Source organism: Spermophilus citellus, assembly GCF_964194105.1.
Source record: "Spermophilus citellus genome assembly, chromosome: 4".
Lineage (NCBI taxonomy): Eukaryota > Metazoa > Chordata > Mammalia > Rodentia > Sciuridae > Spermophilus > Spermophilus citellus.
Window position 1 is genome coordinate 129425702 of NC_138185.1, and position 20397 is coordinate 129446098.

A 20397-nucleotide genomic window follows, 5' to 3' on the forward strand; every position below is an offset into this window, starting at 1 on the left:
AACTTGCATAATAAATGCTTGCTATAGAAAAATTACTAGATAGAGAAAAGTAGACAACAGGGAAAATCATCATTTTTATTACCATGCCATATTGTTTCCAAGTATTTTCCTATGCATTTCTTACATAGTTTAGATCTCAATGTGCAGATTTCAGGGGAGTTCTGATTTTAAACTGTTATATACTATTTGTAAATATTTGTAAATGAATACAATATTATCTATACTAAAATATTTACAGATATAATGGTATGATGTCTTATACTTCAGAAAAATGTGTGTGAATGGGAAATGAGTTGACCATACATTGATGATATTTAAATGAAATGGTGGTTATGTATGAGTTTATTATACTATTGCCTATTCTTGTATATACTTATCAAAATTTTTCCATAGTAAAAGGTAAAAAATAAAAATAAAAGACTACAAGCCAGGCATGGTGGAGCATACGTATCATTGCAGTGACTCAGAAAGCTGTGGCAAGAGGATCAAAAGTTGCAGGTTAGCCTTAGCAACTTAGTGAGATCCTGTCTCAAAATAAAAAGTATCTCAGTGATTGAATCTCAAAGTACACAGAGAGAGAGAGAGAGAGAGAGAGAGACAGAGACAGACAGACAGACACACACACACACAGAGAGACACAGACAGACTGCAGTATTTCATTATGACATGTTTTAGTTTCTTTAACCATTATTTATAATTGGAAATTTGTTTTTCCTTATTTTAAATAATATCACTATTAATATATATTTTTCAAATACTTTGAATTTATATGTATAGAATTATTAAATGAAAGGGTAAGAACATTTTAAAGGCTTTTGAAACATGTACTGCTAAATTGTTTGATATGGAACCTTAGAAGAGTTTTATTGAATTTTATAATTGTATTTGTTGAGCAGAAAAGTGATATAAAAAATTTATCCTAAAATTTCTAATGTGAGACAATTAAGGTTTATTTATAACAGGCTTAAAATTTTGTTTTTATTCATATTCTTATTTAAGAGTGCTAGTAACAATTTACATGGGTTTAAACAACTCTATAAGCCATAATTATAGAAATTTAAAACAATACTTATTGGTAGTAATTCCTGTTACCACTAGATGGCCCTCTTGGCATGTACAGTACTTGTAAGGAAGATGTAGCTTTTGTGTAAATAATTTGAAGTTCCTCTGTAGTTGTTATGAAAATAGATAAATTCAAGATAGAATTTATTACAATAGATTTTTGGGGGGTTTCTTTCAAGAAGAAGGGAGTATTAAACTAGGTAGCAAGAATTGCTATTCAACACTGTATTTTCAGTGTTTTTAACATTCATTAAAATTTATTGAATTAAATTTTCTTTTGTTAAGGGTGAAAAGTTATTTGCCACACTAAAAAGCAACATTTTTTAAATAACTAACCCTTAACCCTTTAAATAATTTTATTTTAATGTAGCACTTTACCTCTGACAATTTAATATATAGATATTAAAATGAGTAAACAAAAGACTTCACCTTGAGCTAAGGTACTCTTGATCAGTTTTGCTATCTGAATACAGTTGAGTTCCTCTGTGAATCAGAATTATTTCACAATATATATATATATATTTTTTTTTTCGGGTGAAAATCAAAGATGATTGTTGTCTTTTTTTTTTTTTTAATTTTAACATTTATTTTTTAGTTCTCGGTGGACACAACATCTTTGTTGGTATGTGGTGCTGAGGATCGAACCCGGGCTGCACGCATGCCAGGCGAGCGCGCTACCGCTTGAGCCACATCCCCAGCCCCCTGATTGTTGTCTTTTGGTATTTTTCATTATTTTACTAATGATCTTGACAAGAAAATTAGAGCATCTTTGATTTTGATCTTGCATATTCCATTTTTTTTTGATCTTATTTAGATCCATTGCTACCTTTTTATAATATATTGCCCCGTCTTCAACTTGAAATGAAAATTGTAGTTAATATTTCAGATCTGCGTAACTTCAAAAAGTACAATGTCTTGCTTATAATATGAAGGAAAAATAGAAGGGAAGCAATTTAAAATAAAATGTTATTAAAATATTAAATAATTAACTTGATTATACCAGATGTCACAGTGAGGTAGTTGAATGCTTGCACCTGTATATAAAATCACTATGAATGTGATAGTTATGCAGTTAGCTCCTGTATCTGTGGGTTAAATCTGCATTCTCAGATTTAACCAACAACAAATCAAAAATGCATGAAAAGAAATTGTGTCTGTATTGAATATCTACTTTTCTTGTCATTGTTACTTAAATGCCTATTTATATAGCATTTATATTGCATTAGTTGTTGTCACTAGTCTAGATATGATTTAAAGTATATGTGAGATGTACATAGATTATATGCAAGTACTATACCACCATGTTTAAGGGACTGAGCATTCACAAATTTTGTTGTGTTGGGTCCTGGAACCAATGCCCCATGGATACCAAGGGACCAAGTATATAAGCTGATTGATTTAGTGTTGTATTGGTGATGTAGATACCAAAGTAGCATTGACATTGATGACACAATTTTCCAAAATGGTAAAGAGCTCTTAGTAAAGTTCTGAACAAAACACATGAATTCATGGTATGGTTGCATTTTGGAAAATGCAGGATATATTAACACTGTGAAAAAACACATTTTGTATACATGTAAAATTTAGTTAGGTTCCAGTTTTAGATATATTCAGTGGAAACTAAAAATCATGCAGGATTCATGATAGTTCTTTGCAATGAGTATATAACATTGCTGGACATCTACTATCCCTTACACATGTCTTTAAATGCTGCTAGTTCCCACAGTAATCCCCCAAATGACTTCATAAATATACAAATGGGGCTTTTGCTACTACCTTTGAGAACTACTGATTTCTAAATATCCAGCTACATTAATCTACTATAGCTGTATGTGTATTTATATTGCTCATGGAGTTTTAAAATCAGAGTAACTTTTAAGTGTCCTTGGTCCTTAAATATGGTATGTTTTGAATAGTTAAGACACTTAAAGAATTACAGAAGTTGATTTGCTTGTATACTTTATCGTCTTATTGCAATGCTATAAGCAAGTCAATAATTTTGCTATTTTCAGTCTTCAGAATTCTTCAATTTCTTTATTTTTCTGCTCTTCTTGTCCAGTAAGGTAGGAGTATATAACTTAATATCATCATTTACTTAGTTGGAGTCATGTAATGTAATTTGTTCCTTTAACAAAAGACACTTTTTCATTTGGGAAGGTAGCATAACAACATTAAAGAAACTTTGTAAAGTGGAGGAAAAATTTCCCATAATCATACCATCCTAATACTTAATATTTTTCAATATTTTTTCTTTTTTAAAAATATATATTTATTTTAGTTGTAAATGTACCTTTATTTTAATTATATGTGGTGCTGAGACTCGAACTGAAAGCCTCACACATGCTAGGCAAGTGCTCTACCACTGAGCTACAACCCCAGCCCCTCAATATTTTTTCTTTATGTGTACATTTCAACATTCTTAAATAAAAACATTAGTTTTGTATCTATTCCCTTAACATGACACAAGTTTTTGTTATTATATTGCTTTGCAATCAGTTAAATTACTGTATCTTGTTCTATTAGATTCTACAATTTAAATATTTTCCGATCTTTAATTTGTTTACGTTATAAAAATGATTGTTACATGTATATATATATATATATATATATGTAATTTTTATTGATCTGTTTGAGTTTATGTTTTTCCTTTAGAATAGATTTTCAGAGGTGAAATCATCTATTGGACCCATAGACTTGAACTTTCTTGTAATTTTTGTTAAATTTACCAAACTGACTTAAGTAAAGCTGATCCATTTATATTGCTATCAGAATACATGAGATGTCGATGTATGAAAGTATCAGTTTCACCTATCCTTGATTGTATTAGGAATTCCTTTAAAATTATTTACATTTATTGACTATCAATGACATAGAATATTTTGCTTATAAACTGTTTTCTCTTTTGCAAAATATATGGTCATGTCTTTTGACTATTAATGTGTGAAGTTCTTGCTATTCATTTTTTCCTTTTTTGAATTTTGGGTTAGACCTTTTAAATAATGAAAACTTTAATTTTCTTTCAGTAATTTTTGTGGTAAACATTCATTCTTTTTCCATCTTTGATTATTTTATTTTCAATTTTTTAATATCTAGAAGTTTCACATTTTTATGAAACGTAACAGTTATTTACCCATAGAGGATAATATGTGATATTAAAGAAAAAACATGGGATTGACAGTCAAAAAAATCAGGATTCGGGAAGGAGATATTCATAATTTTGTATTTGACAAAAGACCTAATATCCAGAATGTAAATAGAATGTTTACAAATATCAGAGAAAGGAATATAATCTAATTCAGAAATGAAGAAAAGCCCTAAGCTAGCACTTTATAAAAGATATCCATCTAAACCATCTGGCACTACCTATGGTGAAAGAATGCAAGCTGGTTTGATACTACTTGTGCAAAACATATTTAAAAACATTTTGAAAGATGTATTTCACTGTAGAGCCAGATTTAGATGAAATTTTGCTTATCTAAAATATAGAGTGTGTGTTAATGTGGCAAATTTACATTTTACTATATTTAATATAGGAGAGAAGTCAGTTTTTATTTTTCCTTTGTCCTTATGCTATCTTTAATAGGAAAGTATTGTTGCAGATTCTTTGCCTTTTGAATTTGTTAATTTTTAAAAAATATTTATTTTTTAGTTGTAGTTGGACATAATATCTTTATTTTTTAATTTATTTTATGTGGTGCTAAGGATCGAACCCAGGGCCTCACACTTGCTAGGTGAGTGCTCTAGTGCTAGGTGAGTGTTCTACGTAGCGCTGAGGCACAGCCCCAGCCCCGAATGTTAATTTTTACTATCAAGTCACAAAATATTCTTTAGAAAAAAGCCTTCATGAGAGATCAATTTGAAGGTGAAAATGCTGCAGGTGTCACCAAAAAAAGCACATTAGAAAACCCCACATAAAACTTAAATACTTTTTTTATTCCTCGCCATAGGATATAATGTGAATTATTTTTAAAAAATATTTATTTTTTAGTGGCAGTTGGACATAATACCTTATTTTATTTATTTATTTTTATGTGGTGCTGAGGATCAAACCCAGGCCCTCACAAGTGGGAGGCTAGTGCTGTACCACTGAGCCATAACCCCAGCCCCATGGGAATTATTTTTATTGTATCAAAGAGAACAATTCTAAGAAATTCTCTCATGCCCTGTAACTGATAAACCTGTTTTGGATGTACATCTCACTTAGTTATTGTGCAAGTTTTCTAATGTTAGTGGCTACTCCTGGTTATTCCTCTGCTTGGTTGTTCTCATTTCATAGAATCTACCAAAAAAATACAACATTGACATAGCATAATTCTTTATACTTTTAGGGACATCTTTTTATATAATTATTCATTTTAGATTTTCTTAAATCCTTTTTAATTATGTAGTACATTTTATTCCTTCATGGCAGAAATAATCTTCCAAACTCTGCCAGTTTCTCTCTTTCATGCACGTATGTACACACACACACACACACACACACACACACACACACACCCTTTTTTTTCCCCTTCTAGAGTAATAGCTATTGTCATAAGATTAGGATACACTAATCAACCTGTCATTCCTTCCTTACAACTTATTTTCCCTTGACCACTTACCTAACCCTCATAAAGTATATTATTGTTTTTTGAGACAAGTTCATATCCCACATACATTTTTCTTATATAAATCATAGGTTTCATATTGCCCCTTCCCCTCTGGCCTAAACTACCTGTTTTATTTATTTATTTTTTTTAGGATGTTATTTAATATCATTGGGTAGTTCTCTAGCTGAATAGTCTTTCTGGGTCTGGAAACTTTCTTTTCCTAAGAACTATCTTCTCATGAATCTTAAGTGTCTCTGATATTCAAATCTTTCTTTACTTAAATACTCCTGTCATGATCTTTTTCTTACGTATATTTAAATATTTTTTATTCAAGAAGATACCACATACACATAGCACACTCTAGGCCGGGACATTACTCTGTCAGATCTCTTAAAGTCAAGACACAAATTATTCTTTCTGGTTTCCTACTGAGACACATGGTCTACTCATAATACGGTTAGACTTTTTTTTTTTTAAATAGTATTTTAATGGAACACAAATTATGCCCTTTTCTGGAAGAATGTAAATGTTCATTGCATGTTAAAGGGCAGAAAATATTTATTTTAAAATTCCAAACACAACTAGGTACTGTAGCACACACCTATAATCCCAGCTACTCAGGAGACCAAGGCAGGAGAATTGCAAGTTCTAGGCCAACCTCGACATCTCCGTGAAACCCTGTCTAAAAATATAAAGGATTGGGGATTGTATGTTAATGGTAGAGTATCCCTGGTTTCAATCTCCAGTACAGCAGATAAGTAAATAAATAGATAAATAAAATTTCAATACATTCACTATTGCAAAAATGTAGTAGATTCAGTTTAATATGCACCAGTAAGGATGTGGCTCAGTGGTAAAACACTGAGTTTAATCCCCAATACAAAGAAAACAAAATTTGCACCAGTAATAGAACACAGTGTCTTATACTTTATTTTTATGAAGAATTTTATTACTACACCTTCTCCAATGAAAAGAGTTGGTTGCTAATTTTAAATTTTAGACTACCTTTTCTCTGATAACTTACTTTTACCAGCTATATTTGAAGAATTCAAACTTCATTTTATTCTAGGTAAACATTTAATGAGAAAGGAAAATATATTCCTAACATCCAAATATAAATTGCTTTTGTGTGATCTCCAGCTGTAGATTAAATTAACCATACTGTAACCTTTTGAAGGGATAATTGAAAGTGGACTTAATAATAAAGACAAGAGGGGAAAAGTCATGTCATATATAAATATAGATTTTGATGTTCAGTTCATCTATGTTTTGTTTAGATGTCCCTGGTAGATTTGGGAAAGAAGCTTTTAGAAGCGGCACGAGCAGGTCAAGATGATGAAGTTCGTATTTTGATGGCAAATGGAGCTCCTTTTACTACAGACTGGGTAAAGAATAACTTTAATGTTGTGGTTTCTTCCTCTTCTACTTCTCATTTTTGACTTTTTCCAGATAAAAAATTTGTCAATACTTTTAAGTGGTTAAAAAAACGATTTTTTTTGAAATTTGTTTTTATTTTTTAGAATTATAACTAACTTTTAAAATAAATGGTTCATATAATTGTCTTTGATACTGGACAATTTTATGTGAGTATTCTATCACCAAAGTTTTTCTTTTAGGCTTTGAAGTTCACTAATATGGGATTAATATAATATGTATCTGTTTAGGATTTAAATTAAAGGTCTTTTAAATAACACAGGTAAAATTATAATCCAGAACATAACAGATAAAGATAGGAAATGTAACTTCTAAAAAAGAAAAAAAAAGTTTGTATTTCAGTTGATAATTGTACAACCTATTATAAACATGACCTAAGGGGAAGAAAGGAATTTGATCACTTTAGATCACTATAGAAGGTGATTGTGGGAAGGTTAAAAAAAAAAAAAGAAACCCTAAAAAAACAAAACCCAAATTCCCCCAAACTGTTCAATTCCAGGGATAAATCAAAAGGCATGGTCTTGGGAATATAGAGGACTTGAAATCTGGATTAATCCTCTGTTAACAATTATAAAGTCCAGATTTTGATTTTTTTCCCCTTTTTTACTTATCCCCCCTTTTTTTCCATGTAATTTTTTTTTATTCTGGAAAATTTCAGGCATAAATTTCAATCCCTGCATAGCCTTTATCTCACTTAAAAAATATTAAATCATCATGGATCTTGTTTCCTTTATAACTGCATCCACTTCTTTTGTTTTGTGTTATTTTGAAGCAAATTCCAAAATCCATATAATTTCTTCCACAGATATTTCAGTGTCTGTCTTTAAGAGATAAAGATTCTTTCATTAGCTATTTTCAAGAAAATCTTAAATGTGCTGCTAAATTAGAAAGAAAGGAATTGTCAACCTGAAGAACTAAGTGAAGGCTGGAACTCAGAGAAATTTTCCCCTAGGAACATTTGCTGAATGTAGACCTATTATTGGTTTTCCACTTCACTAGTATGGGGTACTGAAGACAAAGGGCTGGGGCTGCTCATGGAGAGAGAGATCTGATAGGAAATCCCTCTCTCCATAATTCTGTAATCCTAACAAGCTGTACCTTCAGCCTGTAAAGGTAAATCAGAAATACCCTCACCTTTTCATGTGATAGGGTGCTACAAAGAAAATGACCTGACTTGACCCAAGGGACTAATAGAGAAAAGGAAAATTTTGTTGATGAAAATTTGGAACCACAAGCCATTCCTTAAATGTGTTTGCACTTGAACTCATATAACCCAGAGATTTGAGTAGCCCAACAAATCTTCAGCAGGATCATTTTTGTAAAAAAATAAATCCATATATAAAAACATTATAGTCCCCTGCAGGACATGTGTTCATCTGTAAAATTAACTAGGTGATTCAGAGAAATGAGATTAGGGAGGATAAGTCAGGAAGGAGAAGATCAGGGATGAGAAGGTTAGGGAAAAGAAGATCAGGGAGGAGAAGGTTGAGGAAAAGATCAGGGAGAACATGGGATGTGTTCATCTGTAAAATTTGGGCTAACAAATGCCTCAGAAACTTCACATCTCCCACCCAATATTTTCTAGGCAATTTAGTGACACCATTTTAAATTCATTCCTTGAAGGTATGAGCTCACTGGGGAAGTTCCCTAAAGTTCTTTACTCAACTGGCCTGGGACCTCCTTGCTGGAATTCCTGATAGTGATGAATACTTATTGGTTACACCTTGTTATCTTCATGGAGGATTGGGGTACACCATTGGGTCCTCTGAAATCTGTTAAAAACTTTGATCATTTTGGCCAATGAGATACCTTGTCCATCTAAATTTATAGACTTATCTGGACTCCTTGGCTAAGGTAATTCTAGATAACCCTATGGCATTAGACTATTAGCCAAGCAAGGGGGAGTTGTGCTATAGTTAATATGTCTTGCTGCATTTATGTTAACACCTCCTCACAGGTGGGGACCAGTATTGAAAAGATCAGGCAGTGAGCAACCTGGCTACAACAGATCCTTGACCACCACACTTCCCTTATGGATGGGATGGGAACAGGCCTAACTGACTGGTTCTCTAGCTTTTTCTCTTGGATACCAAAAGATACTAAGTCTATTTTACTAGGTCTACTCTGCCTCATTCTGACTACCCTGTTCATCATTGCCCTTTACTGCTCTATTGCTGTTCCACCTTTGCAACTATGCAATAAAAACCCATAAGATAGAATGGCAACAAATAAAAAGTCTCCATTCTAAAGATCCCCATTCATTGCCCGCTTTCAGCAGGAAGGAGCTTGGAGATATCGTCACCCTCTTTCCATAGAAATGAAGGCTAGAAATTGACAGTGGAGAAATGTAACGGGTTCAGTTGATAAGATTTGAGTATATCCCTTGTCACTTTAAAAGCTCATTTCTTTTTCCCAACCTTCTTTTCCCTGACTTTCTCCCTGATCTTCTTTTCCCTAACCTTGTCCTCTCTGACCTTCTCCTTCCTGATCTATTCTCCCTTATCTCATTTATCTGAATCACCTCTTTAAAAACCTCCTGTTCCCTATAATGGGCAGAATCGCAGGCTCTGGGACAAGGAGTTCCCTGTGTTTCCCCTTTGCTTACAAAGCAAAAAAACATTTTCTTTTTCTTACAACAACAACAATTAAAAATAAATCTTAGTGATGCTATAGTACATCAAAACAAAAAGGTTATAAGAAGGATTAGTATCCATAGTACATAAGGTATTCCTGTGGGTCAGTAATAAAAAGACAGACAAGGAAATAGAAAATAGACAAATGACTCACTGTGATACTTTCCCAAGAGAGGGATTGACCAATAAACATGAAAGGATGATCAACTACATTAATAATTGGGCAAATAAAAGTAAAATTAAGAAATACTTCTGTACTGGATTAGCAAAGATTGCCTGGCAGTACAAAGCCTTGGTGAAGAGATGTTGAATTGAGAACTCTCTGATACTTCTGGTGGAAGTTTGAATTGGTAGAATTGTTTTGGAGGACAATTTTGCAGTACTGAATAAATTTGAGCATGTGCATACCCCTGTGACCTATCAGTTGAATTTCTAAGAATATTTCCAATAGAAGAAAATCTTATTCATATTTCTGAGATACACATAAGAGTACATTAAGCAGCATTGTACTCCATAGTAACAAAAATGGAAATGATGCAAATATTCATCAGTATTTTGTTTAAATTAATTGCGAATTACTCACTAAGTAGGATATCATAGAGAGTTAGTGAACTATGTTTGTACTCATTAATGAGTGAATCTTAAGAACATAATAGTAAGCAAAGGAAAACAAGTGACAGAAAATACATACAGTATGATTCTGTTTAAAAAAAATTCAAAATGGGCAAAACCAAAATATATTATTTAAGAATGCATAAATGGTACACAGAAAAGCAATGTTTGTCACAAAGTTTTGAGTATTATTTATCTCTTGTCTTTGTGATTAGAGATTGTTGTGTGGGAAGATTTTAAATTATTGTCAGTATTTTACTTCTGGATTGTGGTGTTGACTTCACAGATGTCTGCCTTTTTTTCAACTACATGTATGTATGTGTGCATACACAGATATATGTGTGTGTGTGTGTGTGTGTGTGTGTGTGTGTGTGTGTGTATTTCATCATCAACCAAAAGGGGAAATGCTCAGGAATAAAACAAAAAATACAAAGTAAGCCTTAATATCACACTAAGAAAGAGCCATAGTTGCTCAATGGATTGTTGAAGTACTTAAAGAATTTAGAAAAGAGTTTGTTTTAGGAAAATATGACAAAGCATGGAGAAAGAAAGGATTGTTCAGAAATTTCCTTTGTTCTACTAGAATGATTTTTCCATTTAAAAATGCGTGTTTTTGTAGTAATAAAAAAATTATTCCCAAGGTAAATAATTTCAATTTTTATCACATATTGAGAGCACATACCTAACTTTGTATTGTGATTATTTGTTGTATGACTTCAGGCAAATTAGTAACCTCTTTGTGCCTTAGGTTCTTTTACTGCTAAATGAGGATAGTAATAGTTATTTATGCTATGAAGAGATTAAATGAGGTTAGTATGTGAAGTTCTTAGAACAATGTGTTCAATAGAAAGTGATTAAAAATTTTAGGTGCTTTTATTACAGTGGTAATCTGAGCAAATTTCATGTTCTAGTGAAATATATGAGCTCCTTAGAACATCAGTGTTTTGATAATCAAGAGTTGCAGGGATTTTCTGTGCTTCTAAATGCATGTGATACAACATTTCTAAATTTTTCTCATATTTTAAAATTTCCTTTGTACTTTGTGGATATCAGTTTAATGGCTAGATACTGTGGATCCAATTTCAGAACTGAGCTCTGTTTGGGTCTCTCTGGTCTTAACTTTGACAAATGCACTTCAGATTTTTCCTTTGAGAAAAGACTACATGAACCCCTTAGAAAAGATCATTGAGATAGTCTTGTTTATGTATATTTTTAAAAACTCTGCAAAAAGTTTTGACCTAAATTCTACACTATTAAATTTATTTGGGATTAATTTTATAGATGAAAAGAAGTTATTATAGCAAGTTTTATATGACTGGTATAAAGAAAATATTCTAATATTCAGAAAAATTCTCAAACTTTAATTATCTCTAATTCTTAATGAAGTTAATTTTATTTAGGTTGTTATTTACAGAAATTTTGACTTAAAGGAAATGCTTGACTTTTTTTCCTCACTGATAAGACCTCCATGAAGATATGATAAGTTTAAATCTAGTAATTCATTTTGGATTACCATATATACAGATATTAACTCATTACTATATAAATAGAAAATATAGCATATAAATTATAGTGATATATTAAAGGTAATTATATATTTTTTATTTTTATTTTTTTGTGGTACTAGGGATTGAACCTAGGGACAGTACTGCTGAGCTATATCCCCAGCCCTTTTTATTTTTTATTTTGAGACAGAATCTCACTGAGTTTTCCAGCATGAACTTGAATTTGGGATCCTCGAGGCCTAGCCTCCGGTGTAGCTGGGATTACAGGCATGTGCCACCATGTGTAGCAAAAGTAATCATAAATTTGGATTTTTTTTTTTTTTCTCTCCTGTGGTACAGCTGGGAACATCTCCACTTCATCTGGCAGCACAATATGGGCATTATTCCACCACAGAGGTACTACTGCGAGCTGGTGTAAGTAGGGATGCCAGAACCAAAGTGGACCGAACACCATTACACATGGCAGCTTCTGAGGGCCATGCCAGCATAGTAGAGGTTTTGCTTAAGGTATGTCTTCTTTTTTTGGTCTTTGCTATTGAAACTTCTTATGGGTTTATAAGAAGAAGGAGAGAGCTAATTTTATCGAATGCCTACTTAATGTTTTACCTGTGGTGATTCTCTCTCTCTCTCTCTCTCTCTCTCTCTCTCTCTCTCTTTTGGTGTATAAGCCCATCAAATGAAAATTAAATTTTTCTTTTGTGAGGGGAAAACTTTCTCTAGGTATATTCTTAGTTAAGTCAAACAATTGAAAGTCCTTAGGGTAAGGGACAACAAGTTTGTCAATATAGTCCAAATGCCTATGGAAGGGAACATTAGGCTTGGATGATTAACAAATTGATAGGTAATATAAATGGGGATTTACCTTTAATTATCTAGATGTAAAAATGTGTTGTAGAAAATTTTGCAACATTATTCTTTTTTACGTGGGATGCGTATCAGGGATTGAACTCAGGGGCACTTGACCACAAAACCACAGCCCCAGTCCTATTTTGTATTTTATTTAGAGACAGGGTCTCACTGAGTTGCTAAGTGCCTCCTCATTGCTGAGTCAGGCTTTGAACTTGCAATCCTCCTGCCTCAGCCTCCCAAGAGGCCAGTGGGATTCTAGGCATGCGCCATCACACCTGGCAATAGTCCTTATTCTTGATCCTTTTTATTCTGGTCTTTAGATGAACCTATCCAAAAGAAATACAACGTAAGCCATGTATGCAAATCACATGTAATTCTAGATATACTTGTACCTACATTCAAAAAGTAAAAATGAATATTATTTTTGGTCCAAAATATTCAAAACATTATAATTTCAACATGAACCGATCTGAAAATTATTGAGATAATTTACATTCTGTTTCTTTGGTACTAAGTCTTTGAATTCCAGTGCTTATTTTACACATATAGCATATCTCTTCTGATAAGCTATATTATAACCACCAGTGTCTACTGGTGATTATACTGGATAGTGTACAGCTAGATAGCTCCCTTCTAATTGCTTGTATGTTGTGCTGGTTTTGAAAGCAAAGGGTGATTTTGTGTAAATGAGGAACTAGGGGATCAATTCTAATACAACATTAAAAAGAGTTTGGAGAAGTGCTCATAGTTTTCCTTCACTTCTTATGCCATTCCTGTTCCTTCATGCCTGTAGTTGAGTAACTAAAAGAATAATTGCCTCATTTCAAGAAATGAGAAGGAAAATAGTAGGAATATCAGCATGAAAGAAGAATAATAAAGGGACAGATAAAGGGTAATTGCTAGAAAGCATGTTTAACACAGAAAATCAACTATGGTATTTGTTCTTGCTTCAAAGCATAGTGACTAGTATTATCATGTCAGGAATTTTTGTTTTCCATGTTTTAGCAATCTCTCATTTTGAAATATTTTTTGTAGCATGGTGCTGACGTTAATGCAAAGGACATGTTAAAGATGACAGCTCTGCATTGGGCCACAGAACACAATCATCAAGAGGTGGTGGAACTTTTAATCAAATATGGTGCTGATGTACACACGCAAAGTAAATTTTGTAAAACTGCATTTGATATTTCAATAGACAATGGAAATGAAGATTTAGCAGAAATATTACAGGTAACTTGGATTTTAATTTTAAGAAAGCAAACAAAAGGAAGCTGTTTAGGTAGATGGATCTCTATGTTGTAGATTATTTAAAGCTTGTAGCTTTTTATTTTGGACTCAGTTATTTTGGACAGTCTTTTTTCTTTCATTTCCTCTTAGTTCAATACTATTCATTTTCCTGATGGTAAGACCTCACAGTCTTTTTATGTAATAGAAGATTAAATAAGGTGATTACTTTCCTGTGTTTTCAAGTTTCTGAATTACCCTCTAGGTAGCTTATTTTTATTAATTAGTCTTGCTGAAAAACCAAATGGATTTTCAAAGTCTGTTTTAAATTACTTTATAAAAATTAAAAAATAAATAGCAACCGTAATGACATCCTTTGAGTAAGTGATGCTGTCTTTATCATTCAGATTTGTTTCTTTTATTTCCACTGTCCTCAAAAAAAATTGTTTGTGGGGATGGGCATGTGGCTCAAGCGGTAGCGGCTCACCTGGCATGCGTGCAGCCCGGGTTCGATCCTCAGCACCACATACAAACAAAGATGTTGTGTCCGCAGAAAACTAAAAAATAAATATTAAAAATTCTCTCTCTCTCTCTCTCTCTCTCTCTCTCTCTCTCTCTCTCTCTCTTTTAAAAAAAATTGTTTGTGGACATGGGTATATTTGGCTTTTCTAGTAACCAACATGACTTCTTTTTTCTTCAGCTAGACAACATTGATATAATATTTTCTTTGTTTACTGCCTCTTCTTGTCTATCTTCTTGTTCCTCCCAGTGGAACTGTCGTCTCTGACTTCATTTAACTACCATGAGTTACTTAAAAGCTGTTTTATGTTCAGGAAAATAAATTTTACCATGCCTTTTTCATTCATTTGTATCTAAGGGTTGAAGATTGGGAACAATTTGAATAATTCTTATTTCCACACCTATAGAGCAACAGGATATCTTTCAATCTCCTGTTTTCCTGTGCTCTATAAAAGCTTTCAGATACCCATTTCTTCTCTAATAGAATTGTTCTGCTTTACTCAACAGGGGATTAAAATATATAAATTCATATCTATGTTTTAATACTACACACTCAGTGTTCCATGATCAAACCATTTCCATTTGTATTATGTTTCTTCTTAGAGAATGCGCCTATAAAATCATATTTGTATTACATTGAGAATCTGTACCAAATATTCTGACTATAATTCTGAAAGCACTGTGGTGATTTTTTTCCCTAGATTGCTATGCAGAACCAAATCAACACAAACCCAGAGAGTCCTGACACTGTGACGATACATGCTGCAACACCACAGTTTATCATTGGACCTGGAGGGGTGGTGAACCTAACAGGTCTGGTATCTTCAGAAAATTCATCCAAGGCAACAGGTATTGAGATGCATATAGGATAGCTGTTGGGATTTTATGCATTAGTAGGTATCCATCCTTTTAAGCAAGGACTGTTGAAGAATAAGGGTAAGATTATATCAGTCATCTTGGTTTCTTTGGTATTAGCCATAAACATTTTTCTGAAACAAAACAATCTAAAGAAAGGTAATATTACAAAATGTACTGTAATATTACCTTTCAAAAACTAATGCCTCCAAGCATAATTTAAGAGTTGAATAAAATAAAACAATATGAGAAATATACATTGGTTTAAATTCCTTAAAAATTCAAATCTATTTTCTGTTTTCTCATAGATGAAACGGGTGTGTCTGCTGTTCAGTTTGGAAACTCCTCTACATCAGTATTAGCTACGTTAGCTGCCTTAGCTGAAGCCTCTGCTCCGTTATCCAATTCATCAGAAACTCCAGGTTAGAAAAGCAAGCCAGATATGTACAGTAAAAGGTGCAAATTCAAATACTTACAAAGGCTGGGACGGTAACATGAAAGACAAAACTAGGCAGGGTGGAGATTATGCCCAGTTAAAAAGTGGGGCCGGGCATAGACATGTCTTCTATGTTTCCAGATTCTGTTTTTTCATGGGAAACTGAAAATGTGAACTTCAAAAGAATATAAATTTTGACAACTAATTAAAATTAAAAAACAAACTTGTATGCTTTACAGAAAGCATGTCTGTTTACCCAAGTTGGCCTTTGTTTTATCAATTGGTGACTTTTTGTTTAAGTAGATAAATGTATATGAACTTACTATTTTTTCATATACTTAATTTTTGTCAGTTCTTTTAGAATGCTACAAAGATCTTAATGTCTGACAGAACTAGGAGATAGTGTATAAAAATTACTATTAAAGGGTTTCCTGTTAAATGAGGACGTGCAGTATTGGTGAATAGCTGGTTCAGATAAGGTTTGCCTCATACTTACTTAAAATATTTCTTACTGTAATTATTGTGTAAGTTATTTTTAACTAGGAAAATTTTAAAACTCCAAGAAATAGTCTTCTTATGGTAGTTCAAGCCATTGGGTTTGGATTAATATTTATAAAAGTAAAGAATAATTTATTGTCATTTTTTAAATTAGTGTTTTTTAAAAGTTTAATAATAACAGTAGCAAGTCATTGACTGCTTACCGTGTGCAAGGGCACCACTGTAAATTTTTTACCTATGATTTCACTGGATCCTCACTGAAAAACTTTAAGGTAAATAATATTGGATTTTTTTTTAACTTGGAAGAAAAATAATTCCTACCTTTTTCTTTTTTTCCTTTCTTTTTTCAACTAATTAGTAATTCTCCAGCTTCTTACATCACATAAAGTTTGAATCTAAAAAAAAAAAAAAAAGTTTGAATCTAAGTCTTTTTTTATTTGGGAGTCTAGATTTTTCTGAATTATTTTTGGCCATTAACAGTTATATGCATCATCATGTTTGCATATTGCTTTTATAATGAATGTATGTCTGGCTCTTTTTAGCACCTTTGTAAGTACAGAAACTGTCAAAGAAAGTTAATTTCTGAACGAGGCACAAAGGTCAACATGTGTGAAGCATTGGGTTCAATCCCTAGCACCTCAGAGAAGAAAAAAACCTATTTTATTGGTGGTTTCTTTTTGGTTAAACTTGAAAATATTGTTAATTAAAATGCACCTACCTTGCCAGGTGTGATGGCGCATGCCTGTAATCCTGGTGGCTTGGGAGACTGAGACAGAAAGTCACAAGTTCAAAGCCAACCTCGGCAACTCAGAGAGGCACTTAGCAATTCAGCGAGACCCTGTCTCTAAATAAAATACAAAATAGGGCTGGGGCTATAGCTTAGGGGTTGAGTAGCTCTGAGATTAATCTCTGGTACAAAAAAAAAAAAAAAAAAAAAAAAAAACTCAAAACAAAAAATGGGGATATATGTGGCTCAGTGGTTGAGCACCCCTGGGTTCAATACTTAGTACCAAAAAAAAAAAAAAAAAGCATATACCTGAAATTCAATAGCTTTTCTTAAAAGTCAGCTAGAAGTTCTGACATTTAGATTTTTAGCTCCTTAAATTGGTTATACTAACCTTTTTAACTTCTCCTATCTTTGAAAATTTTTATGGTCTAGTCTGACAGAATTTCAGTTGACTTTTATTGCATGTGACTTTACAATCTTCTATGAGCATAATAACTTTTCATTTCAATGCTATATCATAATAGAATCCCTTTGAAGAGATTTTTAAGAGCTTGAATTAAGTAAAAGTTCAGTTAAGTATATTGCCACCAATACTTATGTCACGATTCCGCTGAAGTGTATATCTTCTTACTCAGTTGGTACCTGCTCAGGCAGTGATAAATCTGTCACAAATTATTATTTTTTTCATTTTGGCTATTTGGTTTCTTTACCCAACAATCATTACATTCATTTTGATTTTAGAAATATGTATTTTTCAAGAGCATCTTAGGATCTGCAAAATGTATTAGAAGCGTCTTCATTTTACATGTGATGAAACAGATTTGTGAAGGTTGAATAGTTTTTCCTAAGGTCATGTGGCTACTAAGTAATGAACAGAGGCTTGTGGTCAAAGTCTGACAAGTTCACAAGTTATGTGTCTTTGACCACTATATAGTTTATTTATTTTTTCCTTCTTTTTGGTACCAGGGATTAAATGCATGTGTGCTTAACCACTGAGCTACATCCCCAGCCCTTTTTTATATTTATATTTTATTAGAGACAGGGTCTAGTTGAGTTGCTTAGGACCTCCCTCAATTGCTGAGGCTGGGTTTGAACTCATGATCCTTCTGCCTTAGCCTCCCAAATCACTGGGATTACAGGCATGCAACACCCTGCCTGGCTGTCAGTATTCTCTTTCTTATACGTTTCTTTGGGTGATCTGTGGACTGGTCTCTTTTGGAATGTTTGCAATAGAAATAAGTACTTGTGTTGTTATCATTTTGTCTCATATCAAGCAAAAATGATCACTATTTCTACTTTTACTTCAAAGATGTATCTGTAACTTTTTCTGGTAATAGTTTATTGAATTACGTGTTCTGTTCCTGTCATGCCTTTTTAAAATGATTGTGGACCAAATATAGTGTAAGAACTATGTTTACACTAGTTGTTACTTCATATGTGTAAGTCTTGCACTTTCATAACTACAGTAGAACCATTTTTGGCATATAAAACAAATTTTAATGTTAGTCCAGTGAGAATCTCATGAAGTCTATTAAAATGCTTTTGTTGCACAACTAAATGATGGTGCTATCTTCTTGATTTTATAAATAAATAGAATTGCAGTTTGTCAAGGCTTGATGATTGGAATATCTCACTGGATTACTGTTGTTCAGAGGGAACAGCTGGAGTTGGGAAGAGTTTGTAGAGGGGTGGGTGTTGAGTTGCTGGCCCAAAGAATGGATAGGAACACATTCCAAGCCATACTACTTTGGAAGTTATTTCATTTTGAAAACCATTCCTAAAATGAAGAGACAGAAGAATAAAAGCTGTCTTGGAGATTGCAGGCACATTTTTCCTTTAGGAAAATGGAGTACAGTCTTCATAAACAGAGGCAATCACATTTTCTTGTCTTTCTGTCATAGGTTACAGGCTACTCTGGTGAGTCATGGAGTCTTCCTAAAGGATTAAGTAGAAATTAGGGAAAAGTTGAGGGAAGAACATATCAGGAGGAGAGACATGTGAAATTTTTGAGACAGAAAGAGCTTATATTTTCAAGGAGACCCAGAGTCCAATGCAACTGAACCCAGTGAGAGGGAGAATAACATATGGGTTGAAAGTAAGATTATAGAGAACTTTAAAAGTGATCATTTTGGCAGGCATAGAAGACTCTGGAAGGGCGTTTAGTTAGGAGTCTAATGCAATCAATTAGGAACAACATATAATGGCAGCATGAGTGAGGATTTGACAAGGAGATAGTAAAAAGTGGATAGATTTGAGAGTTATTTAGGTGTAGAATTAGAAACTGTAGTTGCCTAAGATGTAGGTCTTGCAGGATGTGGTAGTGTGTGCCTGTAATCTCAGTGACTCGAGACTATCCTGTCTCAAAAATTTAAAAAAGGCTGGAGAAGTAGCTCCATGATAAAGCACCCCCTGGGTTCCATCTCCAGTACTAAGGGCTGGGAGGAAGAAGGTAGGTTTTATCTTTGCCATGTAAATATCAGGTTCTTTTAAAATACCATTTCATGAAACCCCTGTTTTATACTTCTAGCAGTCCTTATCATTCCTAGATTAAATAGAAGTCTATGATCACTCTTCTTTTTGTCTTCAGAGCAACTTCTGCTAATTGCTTGTAAGATGGTATTTCAAAGGTGTTGTAATATGTCGGGTAGCGGCTGTAAGTTCCTTCCTTTCTCCCTAATGGTGTAGTTTAACAGGTACCTACCTGTTAACATATTGGTTTTTGGTCTGTTCCTAACATAGGGTAATAAAACTGAATTGACTTTAGAGGCATTAGTACCTGGGCCTCATGAGGTATTTTTTGTTTTTAATTTCAGGTTTGATTGCAAGCATAATATCTTTGAATGTTATTTTTTCTTCAATGAAGTTTTTATTTTATTGTTTAAATATTACAGATAGACTTTCCAGTCTTTTTCAAAGATAATTTTCTTCCCTGCCTTATTTTAGTTTTATGGCATTATAATTCAAAAGTCATGTTGAATAAGAGATCCCAACTATTTTCAAAGGTGCTGTAGATTATTTAGCTCTTTTTAAATATTAGAGCTTGACTTCAGAATTAGATCAACCAATATTTATGAAATAGCAGTTACTTTTTATCCAAGGTTTTTATATTTTGGAAAAATATATATATGTGCACATACATATTGTATAAAATCCTTTTTAGAATTTTTAGGCTTTCTCTTTTATTCTTAAATGTTTCAACATTTTATTGTTGAGTTATTCTTAAGGTTGGGGGAGGGTGCTTTGTCTTCTTCCATAATTAGTTTCCTTTTAATTTTTTCTTAAATACCTTACCATTGCACAACTTGAAAAGAAAGCTTTTTAGATGAAAGACAAGAACTCTTACTTTAATGACAGTCATTGTAAATAGTGCAATGATGAAAGTTGAGTTGTATCTTGATTGTGTGTGATCTCAGAAATTTCTTTGATTATGCTTTAAAATATTACTACTTATATT

The 20397-nt window shown here is 32.7% G+C and overlaps 1 protein-coding gene across 8 annotated transcripts in view; it reads left to right on the forward strand.

The window, feature by feature from the left end:
- GABPB1 (GA binding protein transcription factor subunit beta 1) overlaps window positions 1-20397 on the forward strand; it is a 62227-nt gene that overhangs the window by 26653 nt on the left and 15177 nt on the right. For 4 of the 8 annotated variants that reach the window (XM_081291712.1, XM_081291707.1, XM_081291709.1 and 1 more), the window contains exons 2-6: window positions 6929-7036; window positions 12175-12342; window positions 13720-13914; window positions 15129-15276; window positions 15591-15704. In XM_081291712.1, coding sequence (XP_081147838.1) covers window positions 6929-7036; window positions 12175-12342; window positions 13720-13914; window positions 15129-15276; window positions 15591-15704 — 733 coding nt within the window. The remainder of the gene's footprint in view (window positions 1-6928; window positions 7037-12174; window positions 12343-13719; window positions 13915-15128; window positions 15277-15590; window positions 15705-20397) is intronic. The other 4 variants (XM_081291713.1, XM_081291714.1, XM_081291710.1 and 1 more) reach the window with 1 other exon arrangement.